Source organism: Mobula birostris, chromosome 18, assembly GCF_030028105.1.
Source record: "Mobula birostris isolate sMobBir1 chromosome 18, sMobBir1.hap1, whole genome shotgun sequence".
NCBI lineage: Eukaryota > Metazoa > Chordata > Chondrichthyes > Myliobatiformes > Myliobatidae > Mobula > Mobula birostris.
In genome coordinates, this window is record NC_092387.1 from 23,314,227 (window position 1) to 23,334,664 (window position 20,438).

General features: G+C 45.0%; 1 protein-coding gene across 4 annotated transcripts in view; it reads left to right on the plus strand.

The window, feature by feature from the left end:
* Positions 1–20,438, plus strand: part of cd276 (CD276 molecule) — a 459,683-nt gene that overhangs the window by 77,422 nt on the left and 361,823 nt on the right. For all 4 annotated transcript variants that reach the window (XM_072282363.1, XM_072282360.1, XM_072282362.1 and 1 more), the window contains one exon: positions 15,519–15,690. In XM_072282363.1, the coding sequence (XP_072138464.1) occupies positions 15,630–15,690 (61 nt within the window). In that variant the 5' untranslated portion in view covers positions 15,519–15,629. The remainder of the gene's footprint in view (positions 1–15,518; positions 15,691–20,438) is intronic.

The following is a 20,438-nucleotide window of genomic DNA, read 5'->3' on the forward strand; positions in this document are numbered from 1 at the left end:
AAATTTAAAGCATCTGCAGTCTCTTGTGTCACTCTATAAATGTTTTTTTTCCTCTCTCCGTCCTTCTATCTCCCTTTTCAATACAAGAATATACTTAATGATTCTGATACTGCAAACTACAGCCATTAGGAATGGTCATGAATGAACAGCTGGCTCTCCACATGGATCAATAGCAAGGGAGAAATTACTTCACGTAGCACTTAGGTGCAAACCTGATTGACAAGATTGAAAGAACAGGGTTTTGGGTATATGCTTGAAGGGAAACAAGTGACTAGGGGTAAACAGGGGCCTGCTAGTAAAATCCAGAGGTCTTTCAAAGAACTGGCATATTAGACTGTATTTGATTCTTTGCAGTTAATGTCTTTAGTAGCTTACTGAAATACAGTGAGGTCTGCACATTTTGTTCCTTTTCCCCAAAGGTTGTTAGCATTGTGTAGGTAGTGTGAAAGATTGCCAAAGGACAGAGAGAGAAATAGATAAGATATGTTGTGAGAAATGGCAGAGGGAAATTAACCCGTCAAAGGAAAGTACACAGTTGATGACAGGACCCTTGATATACAGGGGGACCCTGAGATACAAGCCAACAACTCCCTGAAAGTGGCCGCACGAGTTGATAGGGTAGTAAACAAGGCACATGGCATGCTTACCCTTACTAGTTGAGACAATGAGTTTAAGGGTCGGGAAATTATATTGCAGCTTCATAAAATGCTGGTTAGGCTGCATCTGGTGTATTGCATCTTCTGGTTGCTCCATTAAAGAAAGGATGTCATGCTTTTGGAAAGGGTGCAGAAGAGGTTTACCAGGATGTTCTCTTGATTTGAGGGCATCTGCTAAAAGGAGATCGGACAAATTTGGGTTGTTTTCTCTGGAGATTTGGAGGTTGAGGAGAGACCTGACAGATGTTTGTAAGATTATGAGACACCTATATCTTTTCCCTCAGGTAAACATGTCAAATACGGGAGGACATGAATTTAAGATGAGAGGGGAAAGTGTAAAGGAGATGGGCAGGGCAATGGTTTTACATGTAGAGTAGTGAATGCTTGGACCAGGCTGCCGGGGAAGTGGAGGAGGCAGATATGAGAGTGGTATTTAAGAGGCTTTAGACAGACATATGAATATGCAGGGCATAGAGAGATGTGGATCATGTGCAGGCAGAAGAGACTTAGTTTAATTCAGCGTCATATTCACTGTAGACATTGTGGGCCAAAGGGAATCTCCTGCTGTACTGTCCTAAGTCCAATGGCCTTTCCATAGAAGCTGCTTGACTGCTTTCTGTTTTGGTACAAAAACTGATCTCCTGGTTTTTGGCTATGTGTTTCACATGTAACCCAATAACGTCTGCCGCTCTTAGCACATACTGTGCGTATGCATCATTTTCAGACTGTTTCCTGTTCAGCCCTGCCCATCCCAGGGACATTTCAGTCAACAAATTGGCAAGCAACCAGAAACTGCAGCAGCTGCATCGTAATGATAGTTGTGTCGTCTCAAAGCTACCAAGCAATGTCTCACAGTCTGCAGTGATCTAAATAGCAGGTTATTTTGCTGTGTTGGATTTATTTGAAAAATAACTGTTGGCCAGGACATTGACTTTGACTTTGAATTAGTGTGCCATTTAAAAGTCAAGGCTGAGTTCATTGTCTTATGCATAAGTACATCTATGTATAGCTGCAATGTAATACCAAGCAGAGGCTCACAGGTACGCAGCATCAGAAATACATTAACAACATAAATTATACAAAATTATATGAGAAAGAACAGAATTAGAACAAAAAATGTCTATTCTGCAAAGTAGTTATGGTGTTACAGGTGGAGGAGTGGCGATACGTCTCTACCAAGGGAGGTGTAAGGCAATCCTTCCCTCCGCTAGCCCGCAGGTCACCCTTGGGCAAAGTATAGCACCTGGTTAGCTCCCAAAACCCCCTCCAGTCAGGGTCACATGAAGCTATGGGAACAGTTAGTAGGTGGTTGTATTCTGCAAGTATTGACATCAGGCAGACAATCTCTGAAGAGTATTGATAATGGCTGGGGTCACCTGTATTGTAAAGACACTGCCCAGAAGAAGGCAATGGTAAACCACGTCCGTAGAATTTGCCAAGAACAATCATGGTCATAGACCATGATCTCCCATGTCAAACAACACGGCACAAAGTGACAAAGGATCCTGCTGAAGCGTCTTGGCCCGAAATGTCGACTATACTCTTTTCCATGCTACCTGACCTGCTGCGTTCCTCCAGCATTTTGTGTGTGTGTTGCTTGGATTTCCAGCATTTGCAGATTTTCTCCCGTTTGTGATTGGACGTAAGGCAGATGTTGAGTTATGGTGTTGGTAAGCTGAGGTAGTGATTAGGGTTGTGTAGCTTGGTTTTAAGAATGGAATGGTTGAAGGGAAGTAACGGTTCTTGAATCTAGATGAGTGGGATTTTGGGCTTCAAGCTCCAAAACCTTGGCCTCTGCACCTCCCTCTGCAACTGGATCCTTGACTTCTTCACCGGGTGGCCACAGTCTGAGTGGATGTGAAATAACATCCACCTATCGTTTGTCAGTTCTCTTACCTCTGTGACTTGATACCAGCTGGGGGATCTCGACCTAAAACATCAACTGTCTATTTCCATCCACAGATCATAGACACGGGATTCTGAGGATCCTGCATGTCTTGAGCTGCACTTACAAAATGCTGGAGGCACTTAGCAAGTCAGGCAGTATCTATGGAGGGGAATAAATAGTCAACGTTTTGGGACGAAGACCCTTTATCAGGACTGGAAAGAAAGGGAGCAGAAGCCAGAATAAGGGGGTAGGGGAGGGTTAGGAATACAAGCAGGCAGGTGATAGGTGAGAAGGGAGAGGTGGGTGGATGGGGGAGAGCGAACGAAGTAAGAAGCTTGGAGGTGATTGGTGGAAGAGGGAAAGAGCTGAAGATAAAGGAAGCTAATAGGAGTGGACAGTGGGCCATGGAAGAAAGAGAAAGAGGAGGGAGTACAAGAGGGAGAAGATTGGGAGGAGAGGGTAAGAGAAGTGAGAGGATAACCAGAATGAGAAGTAGAAAAAGCAAGAAGGAAGGAATAATCGCAAGAAGGTAGAGAAATCAGTCTTCATGCTGTCATGGTGAAGGCAACCCAGCGAAAATATGAAGTGTTGCTCCTTCAACCTGAGTTTGGTCTCATCATGTCAGTGGAGGAGGCAATGTCTGTGTGGGAATGGCAAGCTGAATTGAAATGGGTGGCCACTAGAAGATCCTGCATTTTGTGGCGGACAGAGGAAAGTACCATCCACAGATGCTGTAAGAGCTGCTGAATTCCTCCAGCAAATCGGATTAGGTATTGATTTATTATTGTCAAATGTACCAAGGTACACTGAAAAGCTTGTCTTGCATACTGCTCATACAGATAAATTATTACATGTTCCTTGACATAAAACAATAACAATGCAGAATAAAGTGTAAAAGTGACAGAGGAAGTGCAGTGCAAGCAAACAATAAAACGCAACCTCACAGTGAGGTAGACAGTAAGGTCACGAATCCATCTGATCATACAAGAGGACCATTCAGTTGGATAGAACTGTCCTTGAGCTTGATGGTATGTACTTCCAGGCTTCTATATCTTCTGGCCTGTGGGAGAAGGGAGAAGAGAGAATTTTCAGGCTCCGTGGGGTCTTTGATTATGCTGGCTGCTTTACCAAGGCAGCAAGGAGTATAGAGTCATGAGTGGAGGTCCGTGGAGGCAGAGTTTATGATGTGCTGACGTATGTCCACAAGTCTCTGTGGTTTCTTACAGTCATGGGCAGAGCAGTTGCCATACCAAGGTGTGAGTCATGCAGATACTTTCTATGATGCATCAATAAAAATGGTCGTGGGTTGACGTTAAACCAGGGCAGGCTATCGGTGATTTATTTTTTTAAGAATAAAATCTTAGCATTACACACAAAGCCAAAAAGGATTCTTTGTTTAAAAGAACACAGTCTTATCAAAGGCTCATTTCAAATCAGCCAAAATGCAATTTGCTTTCAGTTGCCATGAATATGGTTTAATTAAGTACAAACCTAAAGTCTGTGGATGGTAGTGCCCCACTGAGGAAGAGTTCCACAGCCACATCCACCCTCCTGGATGAGGTATTCACTCTTGCTGTCAGCTCAGTGCATATGAAAAACCGGCCTGCATTGTCTCATAGAAGAGCTGAAACTTTTGCCTGGTTGTCATGGGTTGAACTTGGAATTGGTTTATTATTCCACATACACTTAGTGGCCAATTTATTAGGTACCTCCTATACTTAACAAAGTGGCCACTGAATGTATGCTCGTGATCTTGCAGTCTTTCACTGCTGCAGCCCATGCACTTCCAGGTGTGACATATTGTGCATTCAGAGATGCTTTTCTATACACTATTGTTGTGCTGTGTGGTTATTTGAGTTACAGTTGCCTTCCTGTCAGCCTGTCAACCAATGTGGCCATTCTCCTCTGACCTCTCTCATTAACAAGGCAATTCCAACCACAGCACTTACTCACTGGATTTTTTTTTTTGTGTTTTGCATTATTCAATGTAAGCTTGAGAAACTGCTATGCGTGAAAATCCCAGGAGGTTAGCAGTCTCTGAGATACTCAAACCTTCCTGCCTGGTAGCAATAGTCATTACAAGGTCAAAGTCACTTCAATGGCATTTCTTCCCCGTTCTGATGTTTGGGCTGAACAACAACTGAACCTCTTGACCATGTCTGAATGTTTTTATACATTGAGTTGCTGCCACGTGGCATGCTCAGGGTGTTTTGCTATTCAAATATGAGAGCAAAGAACTCAGAGCAGGGATGTGTTGCGTTTGGAACAATGCAAAGAGAGAAAGACTCTGGTGACTTCAGCGCAGAGATTTCCTGTTAGATTGAGATCCAGTTTCAGTGGTGTCAGCAGTAGAATTGTTGCCTCACTATGCCAACCCAAGCACATCAGATAGGTTTAGGACCTGGGCAGGACATTGAAGTGCATACACTCAGCACAATGACAGCAGAATGCCAAGGTAGTGTTTGTGTGTGCGTATGTGTGCTTGCATGTTGTGTGTGTGTGTGTGTGTGTGTGTGTGTGTGTGTGTGTGTGTGTGTATATAAGGAGTGTGCTTACCGAGTGTCACATTACCATCCTTCTCTCCTGCAGCGACGATGCTTGGCAGCTGAGACAGGTAGTCTGCAGTAACATTTTCTTTTGTGGTGGACACAGAGTTTGAAAGATTGGAGCTCTAGCTACTACCATGTCACTCCAGCTTTATGGTCTTTCCTTGTCTAAAACTAGGTCAATGCTGTATGGTCTGCGTAAAGGCCATACTCCTTGCCAGGGAGGTAGTACTAGAGGCTGCCAAAGGCCATTTAATGGCCAGACACTCCTCTTCAATGGTGGAAAACCTGGCCTCCCTTCAGCTCAGGTAAAGGACAGGTTGCTCTTTCTCAGGTTACCCTTGGGCCAGAACTTCTCCAATGCGTACTCCCGAGGCATCTACCTGGACAAGGAACTGTTTGTCAAAATCTGGGCTCTGAAGGAAAGGTGAAGAACACGTGTGAGCCTTAAGGACTTGAAAAGCATTTTCACACTCACTTGTCAAGCTTCCCAGTAAGACTTGGTTGAGGTGCGGCCAGAATGGGAATTGGGGAATGAACCTGTGATGCCCCCCCTACCAGACCCAGGAAGGACTTCACTTGCTTCTTGGTGTGAGGTCAAGGACTGCTCCACTCACTGTTTGAAGGCTCGATGAATCCCTGCTGCAACGTGGCCCAAATGTCATCCTTCCGAGCTCTAGCTAGTCACTCAGACACTCTATAACTGATCCCTGGTCAGGTCTGATCCTGATGGAATGTTTCAAAACCTTTGTTAGCCTTGGTGTCAGCTGGAACAGCTGTGAAAGGCAAACATCCTCTGCAGCTTCAAGGGAAAGGGGAAGGTCTGCTGGCCCAGTGAGGGGCTCGATATTTTATGTGCCGAACATCAAAGGACAATTCCATATTTATAATGTATGGACAATGAAACTACATGCAACCGTCACACCTCCTGATTCACATCCACACCACAGACATCCAAATGAATTTTAATCAGCATTGTCTGGATTGGGATTCACAGCTTTTAAGAACCCACTGTTCCGAGCTGCTCTCCAAATTAAATCCACAATACATATTCAGATGTGAAGATCGGTAGCCAAAGTCAATTGCTGAATGTATACGTCCTATACTCAAAAGTCACTCTAACAGTCCCAATCTTTTCCAGTGTCAAATACAAATTTCCTTAACGTCGCTGCAACCACCCAACCAGGCCGTCTTTCTCCAGATGGTATGGAGTGGTCTTCAAGACAGTGATCTTAGCTCCATATACAGACAAATCATCAGCCATGTGGTGAAGTTTGTTCCTTGGTCAGTAGGAATACTTACACAAGGAAAGATGTAGACAAGGGCAGTAATTAGCTCTGGTTTGGTAACAGAGCGAAGAAGGAGTGCCTCAGGAAATTGGTTGCATAGTCGCACGCCACTAATGTGTATTGGTACCTGGAGCTGCTCTTCTCTAATGAGCCAACAATGGGCTAACAACGTGCCTGATTGGTGTGGTAATTATTGGCATGGACTGCAGAGCTCTCGGTCTGTGCATATGTTGCAGTATGTTAGTACATCAGTGTACATAGAAGGCCAGAAAAAACAACTACCTAATCTTAAGTAAGTTTTGTGCTGCCCAAGGTGCCCTGTCAATGGTTTTGAGTGTGCCTGATAAAGTACCACTGGCCTGCAACTACCTGGCACCAGCAATCTTATACTTTCCGAAGCTTTATCCAGGTACAGAATTTGGTTGTGAATGCTAAAAACTGAGCCTCCTGAGTATGTAGTGTGTTTATCCCCAGCTAAAACTTTTTCATACAGAGCTTTTAAAGCAAGATATAACCTTTGAAATGTGACAATGTACTGTGGTACATCTCATTTAACTCCCCCCCGACCCCATGCCTTCATCAATGGGTACATCATCTGTAGAAATAGCAACAGAGGCAGGAAAACTGGCATGCTTCTCAAGGTGTCATTGCTGGCATGACTTTCCGGGCCTTTTGATTCCTCCCTCACACAGATTACCATCCAAGTCAGGCAGAGGCTGTAACCCTACCATTAATAATTGCTGGTGAAGACAGCAGGCCAGGCAGCAACTATAGGAAGAGGTACAGTCGAAGTTTCGGGCCGAGTCATCGACTGTACCTCTTCCTATAGAGGGTGCCTGGCCTGCTGCGTTCACCAGCAATTTTTATGTGTGTTGCTTGAAATTCCAGTATCTGCAGATTTCCTCGTGTTTGCGTTTTTAAACTCGACCATTACTTTGGTTTTAGCATGATGACAAAATAAGAAACAGCACTATCCTTTCCTGGAGTAACAGATGGATATGATTCCTTCCTCAGTAGCTCATATAACACAGGCAAATCTCTCCCCAGAATCATGTCAGCTGATAGTTTTTTTTCAGCACCACCACATTCCTCAAGTACTTGTGGTCATCCAGCTCAATACTGAGTTTTGCCAGTGGCTCAAATTTCCAGTCACAATGGCTGCATTGGATAGGTGTTTTGTAACTGCAGTCAGTACTAAAAGCAGCGGCATAATTTTTCTTAATTAATGACAACCGGCTATCAGAATCTTAAAGAAATTTAACAAGTTTTCCATTTACTTTGACTATTATAAACATTGGCTTTTTTCTCCTCACTTTCTCCTTGTTTTCCATTACCATACTCATAAAAATTACAGGGGTTACCATCAACATCACATTCTCCCACTAGCACATACCTGATAACTTGAGAGAACCACACAGAGGACTTATGACCTGGCTGCCGACAATGGTAGAAAATAAAAGTCTTTGAAGAAACTACCAAAGGTTCTTTTGCCCTTGTTTCTCCTACTCTTCCTCTGGTCATTGCCATATTTTGGCCATCCCCTTGAATCTGAGGAGATAGTTACAAATATTGTCTCCTTGTTGATAGGAAGGATAGGACCCTTCCGCAGGCTTTGGAGTTCCTTCCTATAAGCATCACCTCTCCTCTGCTGGGCAGACAAAAAGTCTCCAGACAGATCTTCCAGGGAGGTTTCAGAGGTGGTGCCACTTGAAGGTCCTTCTACTTCTAGCCTGAGTTTAGCCCTGATGTGAAGTTTTTACTCCTCTGAGGTCTCCAGTGTTTCCCAGGAATCTGTTTCATTTTCACCCTCAGGTTTCCTGACTTGGGACCGCAATCCCCCTCCCCTGGGTTAAACGCCCCTCTTTGCGACTGGCTATCCCTCCACTGCCACCATATGTTAGATACGTAGGTTTTGACCAAAGGAAAAGTAGCTGGAGTCGCTTAGCACGTCAGTGCCATGGTGTTTATTAGGTGTGTCAAAAATCAAACTTACCAAGATTAGTGAAAATATTAAAAAGAAAACTGTCAATACTTAGAAAAAGATATCTAGTAGAAACCATAACAATAGCTCCGTACTATTTTTGTCCAGTGTGAACTCGTGGTAGACCCTATCTCTCCCACTGAGAGCGACGAACTCCGTTTATTAGGCATCAAGACATACCATCTTTAATTACTCTCAAGGCTAACTTAAGATTCCACACCTACTAGAATATGATGCACCCCACAATGCAGTTACAATCATACTACAAAATAAACAGACATACCTACCTTAAATATAGTCTACAAACAACAAATACACATTTACACATCCTCATTGCAAAAGAAATTGAATATTTTGCTGTGTGTAGCGGGAAAAGCTCTATAAAGAGCCATGAGTAGAGTTGTTGCCTCATTATGCCAACTCAAGTGCATCAGCTCGGTTGAGGACCCATTATGAGAATATACTGGGGAAGATAGTGAAGTGCATGGACTCAGTGTAACAACAGCAGAAGGTCAAGACAGTGTTTGTGTGTGTTTGTCTGCAAGGAGTGCATTTATCAAGTGTTCTACATAACAGTGCCTTTTCATGTAAACCTAAATTTAACTTCCCCGCCCTACCTTCCAAGCTGTGTCCTTCCCATTCAGATGGCTGGCGACTGACTCTTGGTCCATGTCTAGCTGATCTTGGTCCATCAATGGAGTGGAGTGCCAAGTGTTTTGGCACCTGTCACTCAGTACGTGCCGACGTCACGAGATTGGAAATTACCTAACTTAGCGCACTGAACGCCAGCTGTTCCTTTCTACCTGGGTGGCTGCAGTCAATGTGATTGGTGCATTCAGTTTTATCTGCTTTCTCTACAAGCAGTCACACTTAAGCCCGTGTAAAAGAGTCATAGAGTACTGCAGCACAGAAACAGGCCTTTCAGCCCATCTAGCCCTTACTGATCTGCTCTTCAACCGAGTCCCATCTTTCTGCACCTGGACCATATCTCTGCAAACACTTCCCATCCCTCTATGATTTCTAGCTTCTCTGAAATGTTGCAATTGAACCCTCATCCACCACTTCCCCTGGCAGATCTTTCCATACCTGCAGCTCTGAGTGAAGAACCACACACCACAGTTGTCTCACTCTGCTATCATAGCACAGTTTGAATTGAATTGACTTTACTTTTACATCCTTCACAAACCTGAGGAGTAAAAATCTTTATGTTACGTCTCCATCTAATTGTGCCATGTGCAATCATAGTAATTTATAATAATTTATAATAAATAGAACAGTCAATGTAATATAGCCCGCTGGTGGCATAGTGGCATCAGTGCCGGACTTTGGAACGAAGGCTCCTGAGTTCGAATCCAACCGGCTCCCTTGCACACTTTCCATCCGTGCTGGGTTGAGCATTGAGCTAGCAACTTGGCCTCGTAAAAATAAGAAAGCCTGCTAAAAAAGCGTCGTAATGATGGTGTCCCGCTGACTCCACTCAGAGTTAATGGCTTTCTTCTTCTTCTTCAGTGTAATATAGAGTATACTCAAATCAGCGTGAGTTCATCAGCCTGATATCCTGGTGGAAGAAGCTGTCCCGGAGCCTGCTGTTTATGCTACAGTACTGCTTCTCGGATGGTAGTAACTGGAATAGATTGTGGTTGGGATGACTCGGTATGACTTGTTAGGATGACGATGATCCTACAGGCCTTTTTTACACATTTACACACCTGTCCGTGTAAATGTCCTGAATCATGGGAAGTTCACAGCTACAGATGTGCTGGGCTGTCCGCACCACTCTCTGCGGAGTCCTGTGATTAAGGGAAATACAGTTCTCATACCAGGCAGTGATGCAGCCAGTCAGGATGCTCTCAATTGTGCTCCTGTAGAAAGTTCTTAGAATTTGGGGGCCCATACCAAACTTCCTCAACCGTCTGAGGTGAAAGAGGCGCTGTTGTGTCTTTTTCACTACATACGCTTGTGTGTACAACCCACATGAGATCCTTGGTGATGCGGATGCTGAGGAACTTAAAGCTGTTCACCCATCTCAACCTCAGATCCATTGATGTCAATAGGGGTTAGCCCCTCTCTATTCCTCCTGTAATCCACAACCAGCTCCTTTGTTTTTGCGATATTGAGGGAGAGGTTGTTTTCTTGACACCACTGTGTCAGAGAGATGACTTCTTCCCTATAGGCCACCTTGTTATTGTTTGAGATAACGCCAATCAATGTAGTGTTGTCGGCAAATTTAATTAGCAGATTGGTGCTGTGGATGGCAATACAGTCGTGGGTACACAGGGGGTAAAGGAGGGGACTCAGTACGCAGCCCTGAGGGGCTCCTGCAGTGAGAGTCAAAGGGTTGGAGGTGAGGGATCCAACTCCTACAACCTGCTGGCGTTCTGACAGGAAGTCCAGGATCCAGCTGCACAAGGCAGGGTCAAGAACGAGGTCTCTGAGCTTCTTGTCGAGCCTGGATGGAACTATGGTGTTGAATGCTGAACTGTAGTGCAGTGATGATAGTTTGATGATATCTTTTAAATAACCCTCATTTCCCCATTGCCCACTTTATCTTTCAAGCATACCATGCAGTAATCACAATGTGGGAAGGTGTTTACCAAATTTCCTGTGATGTCCCTTCCTCCTTTTCCAGTGGGTGAACAGTGAGCATGATACTGCTCTTAATATCCTGGCTCTGTGTTGGTCCGGGGGATCCTTGACTTGCAACCAAGGTCAAAGGAATAGTTGTCTCTGAACTGATTACTACCCCCAGCTATTGTTCTGTCGGTGATTGAGTGTTGACAGATATTCCCTGAGTCTAACATGGGGAGGCAGTTCATATCTGCTTAACTGCTTCTGAAAGGTCTTTATAGTACCTGTCACTTGGGTAGAGGAGTTAACTTGGACAGGTTTGTAAATAGTTAGCAGAGGAACACAGTATACCCAGTGCTGTAATGCTACCCAACTCACAGTTGCAGTGATCTGGGTTCGAATGCTGCCTTTGTTCTCCCTTTCTTCGAGGTGCTCCGGATTTGTCCTGCTTACTCATAATATGGAGGTTGTTAGGCTGATTGGGTTCTGTAAATCACACCTGTGCCAGAGATGAATGAGAGAATCTTGGAGCAATTGAGGGGAGGTTAAAAGTCAACTTTGAATTTACTGTCATAAGTACGCTTATGCACAGGTGTATTGAAAAACTTACAGTGGCATCACAGGCAAGGAGGATCGTAAATTAAAAATAAATCACACACAATTATACAAGAATGAACACAATTTGAACAAAAAAGTGCATTGTAATGCAAAGTGGTCATAGCGATGCTATACTGAGGTAGTGATTATGGTTGTGGAGGTTTGATCAAGAAGTGACTGGTTGAAGGGAAGTAGCCGTTCTTGAACCTGGTGGTGTGGGACTTAAAAGTTTGAAGAATGGTGTAACAATGGGTGATTGGCTGTTTCCTGCCTATATTTCTCTGTAACTTACAATAAATGCCCTGTATATCCTGTTGATAAAACAATCTCTACACTTATTACATCCTTATTTCAAGGTATGAAAGTTGTATTATTCTGGTCTCTACTTGTTAATTGGTACTTTATGTGTTTTACCCATCCTCGCTGTCTCTACATCTAACACTAGTGTCACCATGAAGAAAGATGGTTATTTTACACATAAAGCCCAGTAGGTTAGGGGGTGCTGTGGATCTCAAGGTGCTTCAATAAGCTGGTGTTTAGTTATTGGAGGAAGTGCTTGTTTCGCACATGATTTTCTTGTAAGCAAGCCTTGCACACTTTATTCACACAAGGCTTCTTTTTTTTTATCATCTACAGCCACAATAGAAGAGCTGGGAGAGAAGAGAGGTGGTGGGTAAGGGATGGGTGGTGGTCAGTGGCGGTCGGTGAGGTATGGCTGGGGGTAGGGAATGAATTGTTGATATTTTAGGTCGAAACCAGTGCAAGGTTGGCCATTCCCTTCCTCTCATAGGCATTCCTCAACTCACTGCTTATTTGTAGTGCCCTGAACTTCTGTTGCATGTGCAACCTTGCTCATATTTTACAAATGGTACAAAGGAACTGAAGAAGATTTACAAGGAAGACATCACCAGTGTGGGGATGCAGAGACTGGATCTCGCTTTTTGTGAAAAAAGGTTGAACAGCAGTGTAGTAGTGGTTTTAAAAATTCTGGAAGGTTCTGTTAGAATGGACTCAGTGAGGATGTCCCCATAGATTCAGAGAGGATGCCCCCATGGATTTGGAGAGACTGTCCCCATGGATTCGGAGAGGGCATCCCCATGGATCTGGAGAGGGCATCCCCATGGATCTGAAGATGGCATCCCCATGGATCCGGAGAGGGCATCCCCATGGATCTGAAGATGGCATCCCCATGGATCTGGAGAGGGCATCCCCATGGATCTGGAGAGGGTATCCCCATGGATCTGGAGAGGGTATCCCCATGGATCCGGAGAGGGCATCCCCATGGATCTGAAGATGGCATCCCCATGGATCCGGAGAGGGCATCCCCATAGATCTGAAGATGGCATCCTCATGGATCTGGAAAGGGTGTCACAATGGGGGGCATAGGGAGCAAGGGTGGACCCAAATGCAAGACACATCTTGTGAGGTTAATTAAATTTAGTTTATTGTTCAAAACCAGGAGAGCAAGGCAGGAGAAGAAATAGCGAACTGGACAAGGACTCAGGACTACGACTAGGCTGGGACAAGGGTCTGGGCTAGGACTCGGAATCGGATCCCAGAACAAGAGGTGACATGAAGAGGCTCGGGTATGGACTCCGAGCCAGGGACTGGGCAAGGACCCAGTGCCTGGGTCTTGCCTCGGGCTCGGACCCCAGAACCAGGCATGGACATGACATGGGCTAGGGAGCGGAGGAACATGGAAAAACAGAGCCTCGGTCTCAAGAGAGCAGGTGCATGGAACCATGGACACATACACAGAACACAGAGTCGGGACCCCTCCTTGGGTACAGGACATAGGGCCGGGACTCACACACAGAACAGAGAGCCGGGACCCCTCCTTGGGTACAGGACATTGGGCCGGGACTCATGACCCCCCGCGGGGCAACAGCAAGATGGCCTGACTTACCCCACGGAGGCGAGGACAAGACAAGGCAAACACGAAAGAACACCAGACAGTACCTATCTAGCTCCGGCGATAGAACTAGACCGAGCTGCAGGCAAGGGCTGCAGACGAGGGCGAGAGGCGAGAGGGGCAGAGAAGGGATTCAGACAGGGGGGTAGGACAGGAATCACAGACCGCCAGGGCCAGGACTTGACTTGGAACTTGGATGCCGCCAGGGCCAGGACTTGACTCGGAACTTGGATGCCGCCAGGGCCAGGACTTGACTTGGAACTTGGATGCCACCAGGACCAGGACTTGACTCGGAGCTTGCATGCCGCCATGACCAGGACTTGACTCGGAGTTTGGATGCTGCCAGGGCCGGGACTTGACTTGGTACTTGGATGCCGCCGGGTAGTGGTGAGCTCTCGACTCGGCCCGGGAACAGTAGACAGCTGTTCTTGATTCTCTCCTGCGGGTTAACTGACGGACCACCTCGGTGAGGAAACTTTGCAGGCTCGCTTTGGCAAGGTAACTTGACAGGGTTGCTCCGGAGAGGAAGGGCGAATTACCGGCACTCGCTTCGGGCGGAGACTAGGCTGGCTCCGGCCAGATGACATTGGCATGCCGTACCTTGGTGACTTTGCAAATGCCCTCGAGCTGAACGGCTGAAAGCTGGAGACTGTAAACTACCGGTTCAGTCGAGAGTAAATTGCCTCCAATCACCAAAGCCGGGGGACACGGGAAAACAGGGAACCAAAGGGAAACAGGGAGTCAACGGTCCAGATCGTAACATAAACAAAGTAAAGTTAAAGGGACCCCGATCTGGACCACGACAGAGGGTGCCCCCATGGATCAGGAGTGTGCCCCCATGGATTCAGAGAGGATATCCCCATGGATAAAGGGAGGGTGTCCCCATGGATCTGGAGAGGGCATCTCTATGGATTTGGAGAGGGCATTGCTATGGAATTGGAGAGGGCATTCCCATTGTGAAAAAGACCATAACAAGGATTATATATGAGAGATATTTAACAAAAAAATCTTCTTTATACAAAGGACAGTGACAATGTAGTGTTTGAATAGTGTCACTACATTGAAATAGAGCACACAGGGAGGGAGAAGAGGATAGAACAGTGTAGCACAGTACGAGCCCTCTGGCTCACGATGTGCCAACCCTTTAACCTACTCCAAGATCAATCTAATCCTTTCCTCCCATATAAGCCCTCCATTTTTGTATCATCGATGTGCTCATCTGAACGTCTCTTAACCCTGCATAGTATATCTGCCTCTAAGACCACCACCGGCACTGCATACCATGCACCAAATACACTGTGTAGAAAAACCTACCTCTGATATTCCCCCTATGCTTGAAGCACCTTAAATTCATACTCCCTAGAGGATTGCATTGCTAGAGCTAGAGGAAGAAAGATAAGACGATATGATATAGGAGCCCAGTGAAGCCATTCAGTGCATCGAGTCTGCTGCATTTGATCATGTCTGATTTATTTTCCTTCTCAGCCCCATTTTCCCAGCTTCTCCTCATAGAATAAGATGAGGAGGAAGTGGACTATCAGTGCTGGCATTGGCTATTTCAGTTGAAAGTAATTTTTTTAATGTAGATATGCTCTATCAGACCGTTCAGGAGAGGCAGTTTTAAAAATTTTATTTATTTAGAGATACAGTGTGGAACAGGCCCTTATGGCCTTACGAGACGTGCTGTGCAGCAACCCACCGATTTAATCCTAGCCTAATCATGGGGCAATTTACAACGGTCAGTTGACCTATTAACTGGTATGTCGTTGGACTGTGGGAGGAAACCCATGCGTACACAGGAAAGAAGGTAAAGAGGATGCCAGAACTGAACATTGAACTCCAATGCCCCAAGCTGTAATAATGTTGTGCTAATCGCCACAGGACAGTGGGGCCTCACAGTATTGATGTTGATTGATATGCAGAACAAGCATGCAGAGTCACTGTAGATGAACCCATGATCTCGGTGAATGAGCAGCAGCTTTGAAAAGCTGTTCAGTTTGTTTGAACTTATTACTGTAAGATTCCATCACTTCTGTTCTCTGGAATCCTTGACCAATGTTTATTGATTGTCACCCCTGCAGGCACACAGTTGTTTCTTTTGTGAGAATCTTGAAGGGAAGTGTGTCATCAGACACAACAAAGCCTCTGAGCGAAATTCCCCGTTCTCCCCTCACCTACCACGACTCACAAAGATGATCATCACCATCTTGTCTGCATGCCTCGGACTGCATCTGCTGTTGGGACATTGTCGAGGTAAGAATCAGAATCAGAAACAGGTTTATTATCACTGACTTATGTCATTAATTTGTTGTTTTGTGGCAGCAAAAAGACACAAATTGCTCTAAGTTATAAGAAAAATAAATAATAGTGCAAAAGAGGAATGGCAAGGCAGTGTTCATGGGCATTCAGAAATTTGATGACAGAGGAAAAGGAACTGTTCTTAAAATGTTGAGTATTGGTTTTCCAGATCCTGTGCCTCCTTGCCAATGACAGTAAACAAAAGAGGCCATGTCCAGGATGGCAAGGGTCCTTAGAGACGGGTGCCACCTTCTTGAGGCACTGCCTTTTGAAGATGTCCTCAGTGGTGGGGAGAGTTGTGTCCATGATGTTGCTGGCTGAGTCTAGAACCGTCTGCAGTCCGTTTTGATCCTCTGCATTGGAGGCTCCATGCCTGTCGGTGATGCAACCGGAGAGAATGCTCTTCTTACATCTGTAGAGATTTGCTAGAGGCTTTGGTGATATATCGATGACATGGACTTCGCATGCTAAGCCTCAGAGGCACAACATGAGCTTCAGTTGTAAATGAGAGGAAGGTTGCAAGTAGCTCCAGTGGGCATTGAGAGAGTTTTGTGCTAATAGTCATACACTGACACTTGTGATGAGAATACACATAGATGTTAGCTGTCCTGTGAGATTAGCAGTTGGTCTGCCACCTGTCCTCAGGGGAAGGAGAGATAAGGAACAATGAAGCAGCATCTGGAGATGTGTAATGAAGGGACGGGAGAGAGAGCTGTCTAGAGCGGCTCCCCCTTTGAACCCTGAACTGTTTGAAGTGATGGACAGGCGATCTGGAGATGTGTGATGAAGGGACGGGAGAGAGAGCTGTCTGGAACGGCTCCCCCTTTGAACCCTGAACTGTTTGAAGTGATGGACAGGCGATACCCCAGCAGGGGGATAAAAAGGGACAGGTTCGCTAATGCAGGACACACACACGACACCCGAGGTAACGAGACCCTGGAAGCGGTGCGCCTCTCACGAGTCGGTGGGAAGTACCAGACCTTAAACGCACAGGGTGGAAAGGTACGACCAGCGGGAACCCGGTGTGTGTCCGCCCTCGCTTGGGTGCCGGATTCACTGCAGAGGATCGACCGCATCTGGAGGAGGGGTCACAGTCGGTGACCTCAGGTGACATCACAAAGGACCCGCCCGAAAACTACTTGTGAGCAATATCGCCGGTCTGTGAGTGGAAGCCATTTCTGGATGATCAGACGTTCTCGTTCTCTCTCTCCCTCCCCCCCCCACGTTGTCCATCGCCATGGCAACGATTACTGCGAACTGAACTAAAATCGAACTGGACTTTTGTGTCACTGTGAAATTGGTCATCTACCCCTAGACAACGATAGAGCTTGATTGATCCTGTTATCTTAATTCTGTGCACATGTGTTTATCATTGCTGAACTGTTGCATTTATTATCCTTTCAATTACTGTGTTGCTTGTTTCTTTAATAAAACTTTCTTAGTTCTCGTAATCCAGACTCCAACTGAGTGATCCATTTCTGCTGGTTTGGCAACCCAGTTACGGGGTACGTAACACACTCCTGTGTGAAAAATGTTATCTCATATAAAATAAGTTTATGCTGTGGATCTAAACAGTTGAAGAATCTATATACTGAGGTGAGATTTTATAAAATCAGTAAATATCAATGTGGAATTGTATAGGATATTTGTAACACATCAAAAAAATCCGTTAACACAGACACGAGGAAATCTGCAGATGCTGGAAATTCAAGCAGCACTCACAAAAAATGCTGATGGAATGCAGCATTTGTCAGGGTCAGGTCCGAAACGTCGACTGTACCTCGTCCTATAGATGCTGCCTGGCCTGCTGCGTTTACCAGCATTTTTTGTGTGTGTTGCTTAAAAAATCTGTTAACGTGCTTTGATTGTCATCATATTTTTCTGAACTTATACTGGTGGAACAACAAACATTTAGAGATCATAGGTGACATTGATCACCACTAAATTAGTTATATTAAATTGTGTGAAGTGGTAGATAATAGATTTATAAGAATGTAATTATTTATTTTATGTATAATTGAATTAAAATATTATTGGAGATTGCAAATGCTGGAAACTGGAGCAACAAACAAAATGCTGGAAGAACTCAGTGGGTCAGTGAGTTTGTGGAGAGAAGTGGACAGTTGACGTTTCATGTCAAAACCTTATAGCCTTTTTTAGTGCCACAACATTTCCATGAGTCTGACAACAGAAGTGTTTAAACCCGGAACATCAACTGTTCATTCCACAGTTGCCTGATCTGTTGAATTCCTCCAGGATATTATTCGTTGATACATTGTTGGATATTATTATGTAGATGTGATTATAGATTTATTCAAGGAGAAAGGAACTGAAGGATACGTAGATAAGGAGAAGTGAGAGAAGACTGTATAACATCCAATGCAGACCACTTAGGCTGAATTAAGTCGATAAATATTTTGTCATGTGATATAGGCATCCGTTAGTCTCGTGAGACCATGGATTTGCACCTTGGAAGGTTTCCAGGGTGCAGGCCTGGGCAAGGTTGTATGGAAGACCGGCAGTTGCCTATGCTGCAAGTCTCCCCTCTCCACGCCACCGATGTTGTCCAAGGGAAGGGCACTAGGGCTGATACAGCTTGGCACCGGTGTCGTCGCAGAGCAATGTGTGGTTAAGTGCCTTGCTCAAGGACACAACACGCTGCCTCGGCTGACGCTCGAACTAGCGTCACTAGACCGAAGCCTTAACCACTTGGTCACGCGCCAACTTAGGCTGAATTAAGTCGATAAATATTTTGTCATGTGATATAGAATTGTAATAATTCACCTGTCTTATTGCTTTACAATTTATAGTTGGGTTTCCTGAACAAATATTCCCGTAATTTTTCTAATGCACTTAGGAAAAGGTCAGACAAGAACAGGGTGGCTTGTTAGTTCGCCTGTTCTAGAGAGTTTTGTGTATTGCACAAGGCTCCCTGTATTAGATTCCATGTGAACACAGGAGAGAGCTCGAGGCTAGGAAAGCAGATTGTGGAGCCCAAAACTGAGTAGAGCAAAAACATCCTGGAAAGTAATTATGTAGACCATGGTACCTGTTTCTTGAATGACATGATCTGAACATGATCTTTCCTACATTTTTTAATAGTATATTGTGAATTAGCAGGCACTGCATAAGCCTCAGATGTTATTTAGGCTTGCCTCTTGGTGAAAGAGCCTGCAGAAGAACAATGGAGGCAGGGATATCCCAGCATGCACTGTGACAGTGAACATCCTCTATCATTTATACCAGGGGTCCCCAACCTTTTTTACACTGTGGACCGGTTTCATATTGACAATATTCTTGCAGACCGGCTGACTGGTGGGGTGGGGGTGGGGGTGGGGGAGGGGGGAATGGTTGCCAACGGACAAGAGTAGCAGTCCAATACATTGTGTTTACCCCGAGAAAGACTACAATGACCATGAAGCCTTGCGCGGGCACCAGTGCGCATTCGTGACTTGCGCATGCGTGTACATGCCGATTTCTTTTCTGCAAATCGTTTTTGGCGATTCTGTTTGGGGGGGCGTGTTAATCATGACCGGAATATAGGTGATAAATGACTAATACACCCAATTTTGTTTCTAAAAGGGTTTATCTAACGAATTTCATATTAAACACACAGCGCATATTTTCCTCACATGAATATAGCGATAAGTCAACTATCAGGGGAGGACAGGGGAGCTTGAAGTAAGTGTTGAATGAACTTCCAGTAGAAGTGGTAGAGGCAAGTTTGATATTATCATTTAAAGTTAAACTGGACAGCTATATGGACAAGAAAGGAATGGAGGGTTATGGGCAGGGTGCAGGTCGATGGGACGAGGTGAGAGTAGTGTTTGGCACGGACTAGAAGGGCAGAGATGTCCTGTATCCATGCTGTAATTGCTATATGGTTAGATAAGTCACTTATAAGTCAATAGCATCATAACATTTTAAGTAACGTTTGGATATTAAACACACAGCGCATATTTTCCTTGTATGAACATATAAAATCATTGCAACGCACCAATATCGCTGAATCAGTGGGAGCCCTGGCCTGAGTACTTGCTTTCCTGCAACAAGACGGTCCTATCGAGGGGTGATGGGAGACAGCGATACTTGAAGGGGGTTCCTTATGTCCAGTCTATTCCACAATTTAGTTTTCATTGCATTCATTGCAGAGATGTGTTGGAAATGGAAGCAACGTTTTCAGTACTTCTGTGTCTATCTCAGGATATTTAGCCTTGACTTTGATCCGGAATGCTGGCAGAGATGTTATGTCAGCCCGCCGTCATTTGCAAGCTCGAGGAGTTGATCTCCTTCCCGCTTTGACATGGATGACGCATGCGTAATGAGCTCGCGTGCGTTCGAGCTCAACAGTGGGCGTGACAGGGAATGAGGAAAGGTGCAGCTGACTCCTATCGCCAAATCATATCCTTTCCTCGCGGCCCGGTAGCGCATACCTTGTGGCCCGATACCAGTCCACGGCCCGGTGGTTGGGGACCGCTGATTTATACAATTTTTTATGTTTTTTTTAGTGAGTCATGGTTGTGGAGAAAATAGATGACTATAGACATCTATGCTTAATTTCTAAGACTGGATGTATCTTGTGCTTTTATCGTTTTGTTGACTTTGATCAAATGGCTCTGTATCAAGATAAAAAGCACATTTATATAGCTGAAATGTTGTGAAGTAGATATTTTCTCTATCTATTCTATATCCTTTCTATTACT